The sequence below is a fragment of the Embiotoca jacksoni genome, unplaced genomic scaffold, assembly GCF_022577435.1.
Source record: "Embiotoca jacksoni isolate LCO1_2020_lvr unplaced genomic scaffold, fEmbJac1.0.p SCAF_42, whole genome shotgun sequence".
In the NCBI taxonomy this organism is placed as follows: domain Eukaryota; kingdom Metazoa; phylum Chordata; class Actinopteri; family Embiotocidae; genus Embiotoca; species Embiotoca jacksoni.
In genome coordinates, this window is record NW_027185395.1 from 1,378,520 (window position 1) to 1,396,550 (window position 18,031).

Here is an 18,031-nt window from a genome sequence, read left to right on the forward strand (position 1 = left end):
GCTGCGTACATAGTTTATTATTTCCCTTTTCTGAGTTTTTCTTTAGTAAAAGGTAGCGGATGGATCGGACCCCCGTGGTGTTGCACATTAGCACCCTGGACGACAAACTCACGGTGCACAAGAGCTTGAATGCCAAAAACTGGACCTGTTGGCGCTCCTGACCCGACGCGCCTTCTTCGGTCTGGGACAGTGACCTTTTTTTTTGTCCTTCTTGAAACACGAATGCCGCTCAGATCACCCGACCGGCTCCTGGTTTCATTGCCGTAGATTTTCTGCAACATTTCAAGGGTCTCCGTTGACATTTCCCGAGTTTGAGACAAAGTTTGACTCCAGTTCACGGTGAAATCACAGATGCTCACGAACCAGCGGTCCCGTGTAAACACGTGGCTGATGTTCATCAAACAGCCCAACTTCAAAGACTTACTTACAGAGTTTATAGCTTCGCTGTGCTCCGTCATCACGGAGGCACTGTGCTCCGGTCCGGTCCGGTCCGGCCCAGTAGTCCCGGAGCTTTTGGATTTCCCCCTCGTATGAACTGTATACACATCGACTACTCTATGATGACGTGACAACACGGATCACGGAGGAGTGTACATGCAGGTATTTTTACATTTACATTCTTGACACGAACCCATCTCAGTCCTGGTGTCTTCCTGCAGCAGTTCTCATTTACCCAATACTGGTACATCCTCTCTGTATTATTCCCGGCATCAAAGAAAAACAACCAGTGAAGTTCTCCAGCAGAATATTCACACTTTTGAAGTTGGGCTGTTTGTTTTTCTGTGTATTCACTGTTTTGATGTCTTTTCTACAAATGACTTTTCACTCCCTACAAATGAGACTGATTCACACTAATTGGATGTTTTTTTCTTTTGTCTCTGTGTCCTCATTGAACCTCCCACCACTTATTTTTAACCTCCTCCCTTCATCGCTTCATCTCCTCCTCCTCAGTGATGTCCTCAGACGCCACCACCAACCCTCTCCTCCAGCAGCAGCCTCCACCCCAGCAGGCGACTCCCCTTCTCCCCGGTTCCTCCGCCCCGCCGGGGGAGCACGTTTCCACGGTGGGCCCGGTCCCGGGGGCCCCCGCCACCACCGCCACAGCGGAGGAGGCCCAGGCCGGGAGCAACCGGACCATCCCGACCGCCTGCGTGAGGCCCACCCACCCGCTGCGGAGCTTCACCAACCCGCTGCTGCCCGCCACCCATGGGCACCATCGACCCCAAGGTCTACACCTCCATGCTGCCACAGTCCAGTGAGTACAGCTGCTTATCATCGTTTCTCAAATCTACGATTTTATTCTTTATATAGTGTGTATATCATTGTTAGCCATCAAATTACACGAAAGCTCGTCATGTGTTCAACATCAAATGTGTGTTTGATCGTCTGTTGACGAACCTGTCTGCTGAAAACCAGGAAGTTCAAAGGCAAAATGTGACATTACGTTATGTATCGTCATACGACATAATATATGACGTAATGTATGTATAATCTGACATGACATACAGTTGTGACACGACATATAACGATACGACATAATTTGATGGAACGTGACATGAGATGATGTAATGTGTGTTGACGTTATGTTGCACGACATTGCGTATTGTGATGATATGACATAAATTGCTGTGATATGACGGAGCAGTCGGTGTGCTGGAGGTGAAAACCACGACTTCAACATGACATATCATGACATCAAGCAGAGTCCTAAACAGTGTACCAGTGTTGGTGGTACTGAGGAGTCTCGCTCTGATGTCCAGTTATCACATCATGTTGTGCCTTCATAGAATCAGTGCATTTGCTTTTCATGACTTCCTTTCATACTGTGCTGAATTCTGCTTCATGTGTTTGTATTTTGGGTGATAGATATTGGTTCTTGTGTTCTGTCCATTTGTCTGCATTAGGAAGTCTGTGCGATTCACTTTGGTTTGATAATTCATCTTACTGCCAATTCATATATATTCATGGATGTTTCTCAATCAAACTTTCCCAGAATCCTTCACAGTAGAAAAACATACCGCTGTTTCATTTAGGGCTTCTTTTATGAAATGCTATCAGCCTCTTCTGAAGTGAGAACAGAAAAATAAGATGTTTGTCTTGAACGATGACAAAAACAAAATCTTTTTTTAGATTCCCCTTCTGGTTTCCGTCTCTCTCGTCGTTTCGAGCTTGTTGATTGTTTTTGTCAGATTCCAGTGGCTCTTAGTTCGAGCTGGATTCTCTCCACTGAGCGTCCGCACTTCGTTCAATATTTTATTCAGGGAAGGTAAATGCGTTAGCCTGAGGCTTCCACACAGCGTACATGTCTTGGTGTGTACTTGAGGAAAGATGTACAGTAAGTGGCCTTGACATTAGCCAGAGGTTCGATCTGATCTGGACTGACCTCCCTCTGTTCTCTCCGTCTTTCTGCTACCTGTCCGTCTCTCCCTCTGTCTCCTTCAAGGAGACGTCACTTTGACAAAACGTCCCTCTTTCATGCAAATCAGCTTCTCCTCAGTTGCCTTTTGTCTTTTTACCCGAAGCCTGTGTCAGTTCATCACTTTGCACAGAAATATCTCATCAAATATCAGATAATTGGGTTCAGGTAACCGAGACGCCCGGAAGAGGAAATATTTTTGCTGATTGTCAAAATGTTCCTCTCGTGCCGTCATCAAATTCAAATGTTGAACCTTCCAGTACTTACATTTATGAACAAATAACTAAGGTTGACTCCAGACGGTTTCCTCCATTGGTTGGTGGGGGGACGTTGACTTCCTGTTTAGCTAACCAGCTCCTGAGCCATTCATTAAAAGAGTTGAATGATGGTAAGGTCCGACATAACAGCCGGCCCAATGTAACAGCATATGCAGGGCAAGTTGAACATGTCTGCAGCTGTAACATGAGTGCATTTTTAATAATGTCATAGTTTTCAAAAAACTCATGATCCACTAAAATGCATGTAGATACTTCCAGTAATTTTCTCAACTATAAGGCCAGTGAAAATATACAAGGGACCAGTATCTGAAGCGCTGTGCTGGCTAAGTGGGAAAAATGTTAAGTTGGTCACGCAAATGACGACAGGAAGGGAAGTTATGGTTGTCACTTCCCACTCCCTGCACTCGCAGAGCAATATGCAATATTTCGAATCATGGGTGGACAAACAGACGCGTTTCTGCCATAAACCATCATCAGCGTACATTTAGAAATGACGGGCTATACGACATGTCTCCAAACATCATATTTATCATAAATCTAGAGACACATTAAGAGCTACATTTTAAGTGTAAAAGTGCCAGTGAGTGGAATACAAATATAATCCAAGGGATAGAAAATAATGTAAAATTAGTCAAAGGACAACATTTGCATCCACTCTGGAATAGTATGAAGAAGACAAGAGGCTGCAGTGATGAAGATACAACAATAGGCGGGACCAGCAGCACTGATTTTGTCTTTATAGCCTGTAATTTCTAAACACACAGCTGACACTGATGATGGTTTATGGCAGAAACGCGTCCGTTTGATTGCCCACAATAAAAATATTGCATATTACTCTGCAAATGTTGGCATTCTGAATTTGTTTTTTCCATTTTCATCGTGACTGTGCTGCCGTCTTGTTTCCTGATCCGTGAAATGTGCATGCCATTTTTCCACCCCGACCCCCCCCCACCACCACCATCTCCTCCACCCAGCTCCACCCACCACCACCACCTCCTCCCACCTCCTGCCACCTCTTGCCCAGCTCAGCCTGATGTTCTTCGTGAGGAGCGACAAGACCAACTGGTGGATCCAAAATATCTGTGCTTTATAAGGGAGTCAAATGATTTCAGAGTAAATTTCTTGATTTCAATAGTCACTCTTTCCCTGGTTTTCAAAGCTGTGGTAAATATGTCACACCACCGTTTACTTCCACTGTCACATTTAACTGAGAAAGGACATGAGTTTCTGAACCCTGGCGTGTCCTGTTGGAGCTTCAGTCCACAAAGTGTTACCGTGGAGACGCAATGAAAACAGCACCATTCTTCTCAGATATTCCCTGTGTGCCATTTTTTCCTTTCTTTGTCCTCTACTTTCCTCTTTCCTGTCTGTTTCAGATCTTTCTTTCTTTTTGGTCTCCCTGTGCAGCTCAGTCTGTCAAACCGTCTCTGATCGCCTGCAGCACTGTGAGCACAAACCCAAACACTGGCCTACAGTACATATGATCCCTGGCCACAGTGTGTAAATGTGCTTGTTGTGTGTTCCTGCCGTCTGTAGGTGTGTATCACCTCTGTGTGTGTGTGTGTGTGTGTGTGTGTGTGTGTAAACACTTCCATTATGGCTCTGTTTACATGCCCAGGTGGCCTCAGATTAACATTGATTTTTGGCTCCTGGAAACCTTTTGCTCAGAAATAGCGAGCCTGAGGCGACAACTCCCAGAGAACACCCCCCCCCCCCTCTCCATCACCCTGTGACCCCATCCACCACCCTCTTCCCCCACTCCATAATACAGAGCCTCAGTGCCAGGCAGCGCAACCTCCATCAAGCCCCCGCCTCCCCTCCACCTCCTCCCGGGAGAAAAAAAACAGCCTTGTGAGCGATGGTGTTTGATGTTCATCGTTGGGCTTGTTTGTGTGTTTATCTGGCTCTGAATGAGTCCCCTGGTGAAAAGAATGAGCTGTTTTCATGGTTTAATTGGATTGTTTTGGTGAGAGAGAGAGAGCCCTGGACAAACTAAAGGTTCAAGTTGGTAAGATGGATGGAAAGCTGCAGGCCAAAGAGGCTCATCTCACACCAGTTCTTCTTCTATTGTACCTGATGTTGGTGGTGTTGAACCAGTCCAACAAAGAATGAAGGTGTACAACAGGATCCTCTGGATTCTGTTCATCTATTCTATGTTTTTAGTGGACATATAGAAAATGTTTAATATAAACATATTTCATTAGTTTTTCTATGATATTGGCTCATTGGAACGAAAGCACGACTGTTTTTCATGTTCGGTGAACTACGGGATACAGTTACTACTGAAAAGACAATTACTTGAGTTTCAATATTCAACAAAGCAAGCCATCTGTTTTGAACCACAGACTGGATATAAAAATGTCCGTAGTTTCTGGGTCTGAAAAATGGAGCCGCTGTGAAGTACCACTGCTGCAGTTCCTCAAATGGCCACTTGGGGCCGGCTCCAGCACCAAGTCAATCCCCACTGACCGCCATGTTGAAATCATAGACTGTATATAAAAGAGTTTGTAGCTTCCGGTTCTGAGAAATGAGGCCGATCCAGAAGTGTCTTCAGCTGCAATACCAGCGAGTGCCACTAGAGGTCGGCTCCAAAAAGCCTCCGGCTCCATAGACTCCCATTCAACTTCTCTCATCAAATCCAAAGTGAATAAAATGTGTCCATCAGTTATCTCGGTGTTGTTAGCTAAAGTCACTCCTTCTTCTTAGTTTTCTGGAGGTCCATCTGAAAATAATCCCTCATTCATTAGAAAAGAAAATTCAAGAAGACCTGTTTTTGGGGGCGTGTCTGTTTGATTGACAGGCCTGTGGTGCAGTCAGGTTACAGCTATCGGTGGGCGGGACGTAGTAGCATCAGGTTTCCGATCAGATCGGTCAAATCCACCGCAGGCTCCTCCCCCAGCTCGTCCAAATATGGTCACTTCCAAACTGGAGGCTTCATAACGGCCTTTCACAAACCAACAGGTGTCACTGTTGGTTGCCACTTGTTTTGAACCCAAGCAGGTATTTCAGTGGCCTAAACAAGAAGTGTGCTAATATGCTAATACCTTGTCCCCCTCCTACGTATTGCACAGCAGGAAGTGGAAAACAATAATAAGAACTTACAGCAGAGCTGCTCAATTGTGATTTTTAAGCAGATTCTGAAAATAATTTTAGTTTGAGAATATGATTGTTGTGTAAACTATGTTACATTTCAATAACGTGATTTCACATTACAAACATTTGGGCATCACTGTGTATTGTTCTGGCAGCACTGCATCTTAAGAACACCAACAAAATGCTGCCTGCATTTGATATACTGTCAGTGAATACAGCTACCAGGCTCATGTGACTATATAACTGTATTTCTACATTACAATTCTCATCATTACCATTGCTGTAACTACTACTATCACATTCAGAGGCCATCATAAAACCACAGACTGTAAATAGAAGTGGCCTTCATGGCGTCACCTCATGGTTTCTTCACCTTCAGAGCAGCCGCACCTTAAATTAAACCTTAAATGAAACCTTAATGACATTTAACTGTGTGATTTATACAGTTTTCATGAATGGAGAAATTATCTGGCGAGACCAGAACCGTTTTCTGAACCACAATGTAAACATGTTTATTTTGAGTGTAACAACACGAGAGTCTCAACTCAATTTTGTAGCTAGCCTCAAGTGGCCATTGGAGGAACTGCAGTTTTCAACACTTGTATTTTTCTTTTTCCACTTGCAATTTTTTCTAATTCCTGCAATTTTACACAAAAAATTTGCTTAAAACGCTGTAAATGACGGCAATTTTTTAGAAAATCCTCCGCAAAAATCAAGCATTTTTAGTCAGCAATCGCAAAAAATGTGGGGACTGCTTATTCAGCTGGTTTGGTGGAGCTCAGCTATGTGAATTATTGTCACAGTGTCTGAGAGCTGCATGAGTAACTCTCGGACACTTGTGTTTTGTCAAGGTAGCTCTCTTGAGACAAGAAAACTTGAGACCTTTGACAGGTATGACAGGTCTGTTCCTCAAGAGTTGAGCTGTGTACATCCAACCATCTTACTCAACCTCCTCCTACAGCCTCCGTCACACTTCTGTTGGGGGAAAAAAACACTGCTCGGTAACAGAGTGTAAGCAAAAAGGATGTTTCCTCCAAAGTCTATTGGACAAAACTTAGAGGACTAGAACATATTTGTAGAATACAAGGTTTAACTCTTCAACTATGAAACCAAGAACTCTATCAAAATCAAAATACTGTGAACGAAAGAATCCAAAATGGAGCCATTTACGTTGCTTCAATGAAAACAGACGAGTTTCAAACAGAAAGGAATATTATCAGAAACTTCTATTTCTGATATTCAGCTGGAGCAGATCACAAAAAAATGTGTTCGTCCCTCATTGTATATCAGTTTTTATATCCAGAGACCTTTTTGTCTTTTTAAATCGAGTCTCCAAAGTCCGTCTGCAGAGTAAAGTGTGATGGTGGGCAGTTACTCACCTAAATTGGCCTGAATGTGCGGTTTAATGCTGGAAGCTGTAATGGGATTGTCTGACTCAATGTCTGATACAGAGAGAAGACATTACAGCCACAGCTGGAGGCAGACGCACAGCCAGCTGTGATGGATGTTTTTAAGTGTACGCCTTCATCTCGCCCCGGAGGAAATGCGTTATTACCAATGAAAAGCTTTTAGATAGTTTAAATTGGTTATCTGTAGCATGTGGACGACCACAGAGGGACGGAGGGGGAGAAACCTGAGCTATATTTTACACTCATTCTCAAATCATACATTTGACTTATCCATTACCTGACACTATATAAAACTAGTTTGTCCTGAGGATGGCACCACAGCAGAATCATTAGAACCAACTACACAGCAAAAAAATACATGAAAAAATGTGAGCAGCGCCTGGAGACACGTAGCACTAATTGTCAAATAATTCATGTCATGTAATTATTAAATCATTACGCAGAAGATGGTGAGAAGAGCAGCGGATGAATCAAACTCATCTTCTATTCATATGACCTGTTCTTCTCACGTCATGGCAAGAAGGAGAGATGGGAGATGAAGGAGAGATGTTCTGAAAGACTTTGTGCCTCCGGGCATGAAGGAGTACAGATGAGGGAGTTGAAGAGGGGAGTAGTTTGATCAGACGTGGTGAAGGTGCAGAGAATGTACACTAGGGCCTTAAAACATCAAAGGTTTGCACACTCTGTACTCTCGTTACACAAATCAATTTACGAAGTTTAATCAAGTTCTTTTGCTGTTTTATAGATGGAGGCTCATTTTGTTTAAGAAAAAAAAGGTCTGAGAGAAAATAAAAACCCTGATGGTGAATCAGAATGATGAGATATTTGATTAATTTGACATAATAAGTAAACATGATGAGATATTTAATCAAGTTTATGAGATAGTAAGTAATCAATGAGATAGTAGATCAGTGTAATGATGCACTAATTCAAAATGACAGATTATTGAAATTCTGCAATACGAAGTCAAAGTTTTTGACTTACTAACTCAAAGGTTAAGAGATAATACATCAAAATTACAAGATACTAAATAAAAACAAAAAATACCATCTCATATTTACTAAACACACACAGTAAAAAACAACGACGCCCACCTCAGACCTTAAATGGCTTAAATCCAAGTTATCCATAAAACCTCTGATTTACTGAGTCAAAGTTATGAGATAGTAAGTACAAATACTATCATGTTAATATTATAACTTTTTTACAATAACATTATACTTTTTTAAAAACACTGTCAAAGATATTCATACAAATGTTAAAGTAAACTGGAGATCACAAGTCAAGGTGAGGACAAATACATAAAAAAATAAAACCAATTAAATATAATGAGAGAGTTTGTCAGGATTAATTAGGATTAAGAGATGATGTAAATAGTAAATCAACATACCTCCTAACTTTGACTGTGTATTTCTATTAGTAGTTTCTAACTTACCGTAACTAAAGTTGTTTTTATCACTTCTAACTTCTTGTCAGAAATTGGCCTTCCTATATTTCCAATAAATTAAACGTATTCCCAGTTAATGAACAAGTCTTTTGTTTCCTCTGTTGAGCGTGTTAACAAAAATAGTGTGAAAATATTCTTCACCTGTGAACATCTGTATTTGTCTGTTTTTACATAAATGATTCAGATCCAATTAAAGACACGGCTCCAACTTTAATGAACCTCTTGTTCTAAGAATAAAAGAAATGGTTGAACCCAGAGCGTTTGGTATTTGCAGCCGGCTGCTGCTACATGGTCGGTCTGTTAGAGACAGACACAAAACAAAATATCAAAAAACAGGCAGACAAAGAAACACCAAAGTCCTGTACGAAGAGGATGAGGAGCAGTCTCACTTCCTCCAGAGACGACATCTCCTCAAAGACCGTTTTCATCTTTTACTGTATTTACTACAAAGTGTTGAGGGGATCAATAGCCCCGCCCCTCCATCTTCACCTCCTATCGCTGTAAATCTTTCCATCTTTGCCCTCGACCCAGAAACCGAGACAGACGCCTCTGAAGTGACCCCCGGCAGGCGTTTCACACCTCCACTCCGGCTTGTCTGGTAAATATATCCACCTCTCTGAGCAGTCGCCCTCCTCCGCTGCCATCCCTCTCTGACAAACCCCCCGAGGGTGAGTCAGGCACCGTGAAACTCTCTTTTATGGCTTTCTCTGCTGTGGATGTGTAACCTTTGCTTCAGCTCTGTATTGCTGCTGCTCATTGTGTTTCTCCACAAAACGTTTTTTTTTTCTGGAGCTCCGTTCAGTTTGGATTCGGTCTGACAGCAGCGTGCTGAGAAGTCATACTAACACATTTGGTTCGCCCTCAGTTGGAAATGAAGTTTTACAGACATTCAGAGCCACACAAGGTCAGACAAAGAAGTTGTGGGGATGAACAGACTCAAAGTTTTGAGGCACTCCGGTGACCTTCTGAAGTTTCGATGGTGAAAAAACGGTGAAACAATGTGGATATTTTTCAGTTGCCTCCTGCTCATGGGGCATAAAAATGTGAAGGTCTGAAAGAGGTCTGGTTCAAACTTTGTAACCAACCAAGTACAAATGATATCTGACAGATGCTTCCCTGCGGTTTCCAGTGAGCATGGCGGCGTCGGTCACTTTGTGTGCACTGCTGCTCGTTCCGTCTTCTGTTCGGCCCGCCGGCTGTTTCACAAGTGAAGCGTTTTGTTTTCCCGCCTTATTTCATTTCCCGATTTGGTTATTTATCCTTGATTAACAAAGTTCAAACAGCTTGCTGTGTTTTAGTCGCTAATAAAACAATAATCATCCCTATTATTTTGTAACTATTCCACACAGAGTGCCTCTAGTTTTATGTTCCAATGTGAGCGGATGCTCGTTGGATCACAACGACCTGCTGCTTCAATCCAGCCTGATCCGTTCTGGATCGATCTGATGGTTCAATGATGAGCTCAGCTGAAAGTTGTGGTGTAAATGGACCCGGGACGTATTGAGGTTGGACCTGCTGAGCCAACGCTCTTTTATCTGTGTGCACGCAATGCATCGTGGGCCACCGGGAGACCGCTGACTGACATTATCCGAGTAAACAATAGAAATATTGAACGCGGCTCTCGTTGTAACGTCCGTGTTGGTATCTTTCCACGTGTCATCGTCACGTTACAGCAGCTTCCTGAGGTCTGGATATGTTTATTTTTCAGTTCTTACACCTGAAGGTTTCTGCCGGCTCTTCTTCTTGAATCTTTTCAGCTTTTTTGTAACCTGAAAACATCTGTGATTCTGCACAGAAAGCTGCTTCACCAGCGCCTCCTCTGAGTTTCTCTTTCAGTTCATCGTTGTGACGTGTGACACATCAGACGCAGAGCTGTGGAAGAGCTGCTGCCCTCTTTCCACATTTCATTCATCCGCAGCGACGCACACCGACGCGGTGGAACAAATAAATAATTGGATTGGAACTGATCGGGTCCTGACGGTTCAGGTTGTGCATTACAATCTCGCCGAACTGTGTTCAGACATTTACAAACACGAAATATGTCACACCGTTTTCAGAGACTGAGCATTAAAACGAGGCCCACTGAGCAAAGATGTCTCATTTTGTTAATGTGTGTTGCTTCAACTCCTCTTCTCATGTTTCTTTATAAAAAACCTTGATGACATCACACAGCTGATACGTCCACTCTTTTCCTCCTGAAGAGGTTTGAGAGTGTTTGATGGAACATGTTTGAGTGATGTGGTCTATCCGATCATTTTCTGCTGTAAACGTTGGCGAGACGCCGGCTTCAATTTAACAAGAATCTCAGTATGATATATTTCGTATGCTAATAATCACAAATTACAGCTGCAGTCTGACAGACTCAGAACATCCAGTGTGGTATTTAAACTGGAGTTTCAGCTGAAGGAAGCAAAGTGAACTCTTCAGTATTCGTGCAGAAATATGATCTTATTTTTTGAAGTTTCACCAAAAGGAATCATATCAGTTTAAAAAAAAACAGCAACCTCAGTGTTCTGCACAAACATTTGAGTATAAAGTATATCGTTATGTCAGTTTACAGGTGAACCAGAGACGATTTATCTCTTCAGGAGAAGAAGTATTGTCATTTATTTGGTATTCATTTTTCCCAGCTGGAATTTTACACTAAACTTTTATCATGAATCTGCTTTGTTGTAAAAAAAAAAAAAAAAAACTGTGAGAGAAAGTTTTATTCTCCACAGGAGAGCAGGAGACTGTTGTAGTTCAACCAGAGGGTGCAACAACAAAACCAGGCAGATGAACTCAAAAACAGGAAGACAACAAAAGCTCAACGGGACACGGCGACAAACGGCAAACAGAAGGAAAAAAAACAAAGTTTAGCTGCAGCAACTAATGATGAGATGGAGGTTTTGAGTATGTACGCGGACTGATCGAGCACGGCGGCTGCTGGAGCATCCGAACCTCACCTGGCACCAGGTTTTGTAGCCGTTGTTCTGCTGCTATTTTTCTGACTGATTCTCTGCAAACTGCAGAAAAAGCCATCAATGGGCATCCGAGCCATTTAACAACTGAAGATGTGGGTGGTGGTTCAGGATGTGTTTGGAATGCAATAATCTCATCTAAAGAGAAAAGCAGCCATCTATTTTTGGCATATTATTTTACATTGTTGTGCTTTCTGGGCTCTTGAAGGAGATTATATTGTTTTAGACATTTTAGTCCGAGTAAAGGTATTTAAATGATCTGGTCCTAAATCATTCATTTGGCTCTGACACTTCATATTTGGACAGTTTTGCCTGTATGCAGTTAAAATTATGAGTATTTTGGACAGAACAAGACAGATATTAAGGGCTGTCATAATTATCAAATAATTGCCTGAAAACGATTATTTGAACTGGCAAACATATTAATTAATCGTTAGATTTATTTCCATTTCTCTGTAAAAACAGCAAAAACAAAAGTGAACTAACAGAAATATAAATTTTCCATCACTATTTTCACATCAGTTTCTACCATTTGAGGTTTGACCGGCACCCTTTAAATAAGTTCAGCTGTGCTGCACTCACTTCTCCTGCTTTAATGGCACGAGTGGATATTTAGCTCCACAGGTGAGCTTTACTGCTGAGATTTGATTGATTTGAAACCGCAGCAGCACTGTGGACACATTTATGGTTATAAACCAAATGAAATGTCGGATTTGCAGCAAAAGTGTGGTGGTCAAAGAATCTATCTATGTGTTCCAGTGTTGAATACAAATAAATGGCTCATCCTCTTCAGGAGGTTAATGTACATTATTAATATATGATTAAGGTAATACTAATAGTGGCATAAAATAAACAGAAAAAGACAAATCTATAATCACAATTATTTGTGTAACCAAATGACCTTGACGACCTTCCCGATAATTACAAGACACTCAGACCTTAAACATGTTTCATTTTGACATTTTAAAATACTAAGGTGTCAGTTCAGAGGTCCATCCCATGTTTTTAAAATGAACACTTAAGCTTATGCATACTAATGCCTGAACAAACTTCCTGACAAGGACCTCGTAGTAGCCGTGTGATTAACACATGAAGAGTCAGCAAGACGACAAGTTTCTGTATCCTTAACTGAAAATCCACTTTGGTTTTGTGGACAAACAGCATCTGTCATTAAGAGAAGATTTATTTAGCTTCTTTCCATGTGATTTTTCCCTCTGGGTTGGTTGTGTCGACAACTGGTTTTGTACTTTCATTATTAGCAACATGTTTACAGCTTCAAGGTGTTTTCACAGTAAACGTAAGGGTTTGTCTTTTGTTTGGCGGTTTAAAAGTATTTTTTTTTTCTTTCTAACATTGTGTTGATGCTGAACGCTGTTTAAATCCGACTGTGTATTGTTCTCTGGTGAAATCCGCTCCTATCGAGGCTCTTCCAGGTGTTTTGTTTCTCGAGGGGCAGAATGGATGTCTATTGATTAGGAAGTGAAGTAGTGCAGTTCAGGAGTGGAGGAGGGGATTGTGGTAGAAGAAGCCTCAAGACGTGCTTCGACATGAGGAGGCTGTTCAGGGAATCAAGATGAGGAGAGAAAGAAATACAGACACCGCTCTTTTGTCTCCTGGTTTTCCTTTCACTTGTTTTTCTTTCACTTTCACTTTTCACTGTATGGAGGCAGCAGTTAGAAGTATGTGTAAAATCATTTTGTTGTTTGTATTTTTGCTTCATCTGCTGCTTGGATGTCTGTTCTCATATTTGTGTAATCGGTTCGTTTCCTTGTCGATTCGCTTTCCTTAATTTTATTTATTTAATTTGTTTACATTTACCTTGACTGAAAGGATAGATGGATGGATGGATTTATGGATGGATGGATGAATGGATGCATGGATGGATGGATGGATGGATGGATGGATGGATGAATGATGGATGGATGGATGGATGGATGGATGGATGGATGGATGGATGGATGGATGGATGGATGGATGGATGATGGATGGATGGATGGATGATGGGTGGATGGATGGATGGATGGATGGATGGATGGATGGATGGATGGATGGATGGATGATGGATGGATAGATGGATGGATGGATGGATGGATGGATGGATGGATGGATGGATGGATGGATGGATGGATGGATGGATGATGGGTGGATGGATGGATTGATGGATGGATGGATGGATGGATGGATGGATGGATGGATGGATGGATGGATGGATGATGGATGGATGGATGGATGGATGGATGATGAATGGATGGATGGATGGATGGATGGATGGATGGATGGATGGATGGATGGATGGATGGATGGATGGATGGATGGATGGATGGATGATGGATGGATGGATGGATGGATGATGGGTGGATGGATGGATTGATGGATGGATGGATGGATGGATGGATGGATGGATGGATGGATGGATAGATGGATGGATGGATGGATGGATGGATGATGGATGGATGGATGGATGGATGGATGGATGGATGGATGGATGGATGGATGGATGGATGGATGATGGATGGATGAATGGATGGATGGATGGATGGATGGATGGACGGACGGACGGACGGACGGACGGACGGACGGACGGACGGATGGATGGATGGATGGATGGATGGATCTGTTTCCTGTTCCATTTCTCACTTTGCCTCCAAACTCATTTAAAACAATCAATATCATCTCTTTGTTGTCAGATCAAAGTGTTCATGTGAATCGATAGTAAATGGTTGATTTCAGGAAACAACATTTTCTATAAATCAAAGATGGACGGATGTTCATGAATACATTTTTTCAGCTGATGGAACATCTTTGTGGAAACTCTTGTCCCAGTTTTGTAATCAAGGTTTTCAAACTGCCAATGTTATTATTATTATTATTATTATTATTATTATTATTACTATTATTGTTATTATTATATAAAAGAGGTAACAAATATTTCCAGCATTACATTTCTTTGGCAGATATATTTGAAAATAGTGACACGAGTCGTAGAGGTCAGTAATTGATCCAAGTGGAAGAAGCCAAGAGTGTAAAAGTGAATAGAATATGGAAATGATATAATATGAGAAGAATAATGATTTGTTGTTTTACTTTGAAATGTTTTAATTGATTTAGAAAAGTCAAACTGACTCTAATCTGATGCTGGTCAATGGACCGATGAGCCATCACCATCACCAAGAAAAGTTCTATCCGGATCTTTTACCTGTCCGGAGGCAGAAGAAATAAGAATGAAGGATACTCGTATATAATTTAATTGATTTTGTAGATTACGACGACTCTTGATTGTTTGAAATGTGTGGCCCTTTCCTGTAAAGAATCAGAGATTATTCTCAACATTTCCTCTAAAGTCACTTGATTAAACGCTTGTAATGTGTCTGATAGATGATTTTTGCCATTCGGTCATTAAAGTTCTTGTTGCGCCAGCTGTTTTATTTCTGAAATCATAAATTTTGCCCTCCAGTTCTATCACTTAACTTGTGAATTATGATCTCCCATCCTGCCTCTAAAATCTTCCGTTATGCTCCCCACTGAGATTACAGATGACGTTTACAATTCTGTCGCTCTTCCTTCCTGTTTCTGACATCATTAATTACACTAAGCGCCTGGTCTCTAATGTCCCTGATTACACCGACATGTTCTCTCTCTCTCCCCATCATCGGGGATTTTAGGATCCTCGCTCTTAAAGCCTTCATTAAACTTCCCATTCAGTGGAGGACACTCGTACATTCTTTAAAATCATCCTTTCTGCTCACCATTCTGTCCTAATGAAGGTCGACGATGCTCAGATTACTGTTCCAGCTCTAAAATCATGTTATATTCACTTTACTAGCACGAAAATAGTTTCTAATGATTATCATTCTGTCTTTATAATTACTGATAATTGCACTTATACTGTCAAACCATTATCGGTGTCATTCAGTTACATTCAGTCACAACTGACTTAAGTTATTTTCAAATCTTTCTCGTCTTTTAAATGTGGACTTGCAGCGTGATTACAGACCTTCTCAGAAACCTCAATGAAACCTGAATAACTTATCACAAACAAAGAAACAAAGCAGGGTGCAACTTGATTCGATTTTTGACTTTATTGATCCCACAGTGGGGAAATTTGGTCTGGAAGTATTTCCAGGTGTAGAAAGGTCCTGAAAGCTGAGATTCTCTGAGCGGAGCAGGTATTCTCGGGTTATTTTCCAGAGACATTAGACATCCAGAGAGAGGTGCGGGACACCGGCTGATCTGGTCGGCAGTTAGCTTCACTCCAGATGCTGTTTTTGACCACTGCAGCTGCAGCCTTCAACGTGGGAGGTGTGTGGGCTGAGATTGGGACGGCCCAGGTGGTGGTGGGGCACGAGTGCGTCTCAGGAGACCCACGTGGAGGGCTGCTTCTGAAGCTGGAGCCTCCTCAGTCCAGACACAGGAGAGCGTGCTGCAGTCTGTATATAGATACAAAACTAACAGTCAATTCTTTGTTTTAAAGATCCGAATCCAATTCAACTGACAAACTTCTGAGTCCGGTCCAGCCCTCAACTGTGTATTTGATGTTTTAAACTCTTCCTGCCTTGTAGGTGCGAGCCTCCCGAAGCCCCAGGTGAAGACGGCGTCTCTGGGTCAGGCCGGAAAGGCTCGCTCTCCTCTGCTGCCCGTCTCCGTGCCGACGGCGCCGGACTTACCAGACGAGGGAGGAACGAAACCGTCCGACGACTCAGCTGCCAACGTGAGTCTGCACGGGGAGAACGTTGGAGGTGTTCTTGATTTGGTTTGACACCACGAGCAGTCTGCTTGAAAAGCTCCCAGATGAGTCCTCACGCCGGCGTGTTCGGGTGCTTTTGCAGACACTGCAATGCGATTTCTACGGGTTCCAAGTGGGCTCGCACTTCTGTGATTTCATCATTTGTAAGCTGGTCTATGAATCTGTGGAGCACGGTGTGTTGAATATGCATATTTGCAGTGAAGACAGTCTTTTTTTCAGACTTGGTCTCGATGATGTATCATCAAGTTTTCAACAACAATTTGACAGAGTCAAGATCATTTAATAAACTCTCGTGCTTGTTTTAAGATAGAAAGTCATTGTGTCTCCATCTGAGATTGGTTCTCAGAAGCTGATATTTTGGAGGCATAAATCAGATTCAGTCCAAACAAACACAAGATTGGTCCCTAATAAAAGGGAATTGAAGCTTTGATTGGATTTTATTAACTGTAGTAAATTCAGCACTGATGTACATTTCAACAGAACTAATTCCTCAACAACATATTAATATTCAAACATGATCATAATCACGATTCTACTGCTTCAAGTTCCTCTTTTTAACACAAAAACTAAATTTTATTCTATTTTATTTCACGTTTTTTTAATTAATTTAATTTAGTTATTTTTTAACAAAGACAACGCTTCCTTAATATTTGACATGAAGACATTTATGAATAAATTGAGGGTTTGGCCCTCTAAACTGCTGGGAGGGGAATAGGAGTGTCGTTTACGGGAACCCGGCAGTAACCCATGAAGAGGAAGCAATTAATTAGTGAACTAAATCTGCTTGGCTGTTTAAAACCCGTCTGCAGCAGAGTGTGGCCTGGAAGCCCCGGTCCCTTCACACACACTCATAATCATATTCAGAGTCTTTGGAGTCTGATGCAGTGAAGGTTTATTGAAAATCAAAGGTTTTAAATAGACTGAGTGTTCTCGCGAGAGCAACTGAGACTGAAGTGTTGAAAACTTCCTCTTAAACTGGTTAAAGTCTGGACTTCATGATCGGGCTTCCACGTCTGCTGTCATCTGTTCTGAAACAACACTTCTTCACTATCTTTAATAATTCTTGCTTCCTCATCAGCCGCCGCTCTATGACACAATGTACATTGGACTTACACCCGAGTTAGCTTTTCAACTATCTAATGCTGACTCATGATTGACACATAGTCCAGCTATTCTCAGTTTATACACTTTGTACTCTTGCATTACACAAATCAATATTCCTATTGATTAATCATTCAAAATTAAGATTCAATCAACAACTTAGGTGGTGAGTCCAAAAGAAAATCCACCACAAGAGTAATATCAACAGCGGAAGCTATCGAGATCATCTTAAGGGACTTTCTTCAAACTTGTGATTACATTTTGTGGGTCAAAGGTCAAGGTCAATGTGACCCCCAAAATCAAGTCAGTTCATCCTTGGTACCAAGTGGATCTCTGTTGGATGAAATTCCTGCACGTAACTAAATGAAAACCGTGTTTAAAATAAGCCTTGTATAGAAATGAGCTAAGTGCCAGGTGCTGACGTTTGAGCGGCGAACTGAACCAACTCACTCACAAAGCTCATGTTAGCTTGGTAACATCTGAACGGTTTAGTGAAAAGTATGTAAAAGATTTAATATTGGACACAGTCGATGTATCTGACCTGAAATTTGATAAGTGCTGTTTAATAATTATGTCATTTCAC

At 41.8% G+C, this 18,031-nt stretch overlaps 1 protein-coding gene across 1 annotated transcript in view; it reads left to right on the forward strand.

Annotated features, from left to right (window-relative positions):
• Nucleotides 1–18,031, forward strand: part of dcc (DCC netrin 1 receptor) — a 328,455-nt gene that overhangs the window by 291,270 nt on the left and 19,154 nt on the right. The window contains 3 exon segments of the mRNA XM_069168937.1: nucleotides 952–1,196; nucleotides 1,198–1,255; nucleotides 16,163–16,311. Of these exon segments, the coding sequence (XP_069025038.1) occupies nucleotides 952–1,196; nucleotides 1,198–1,255; nucleotides 16,163–16,311 (452 nt within the window).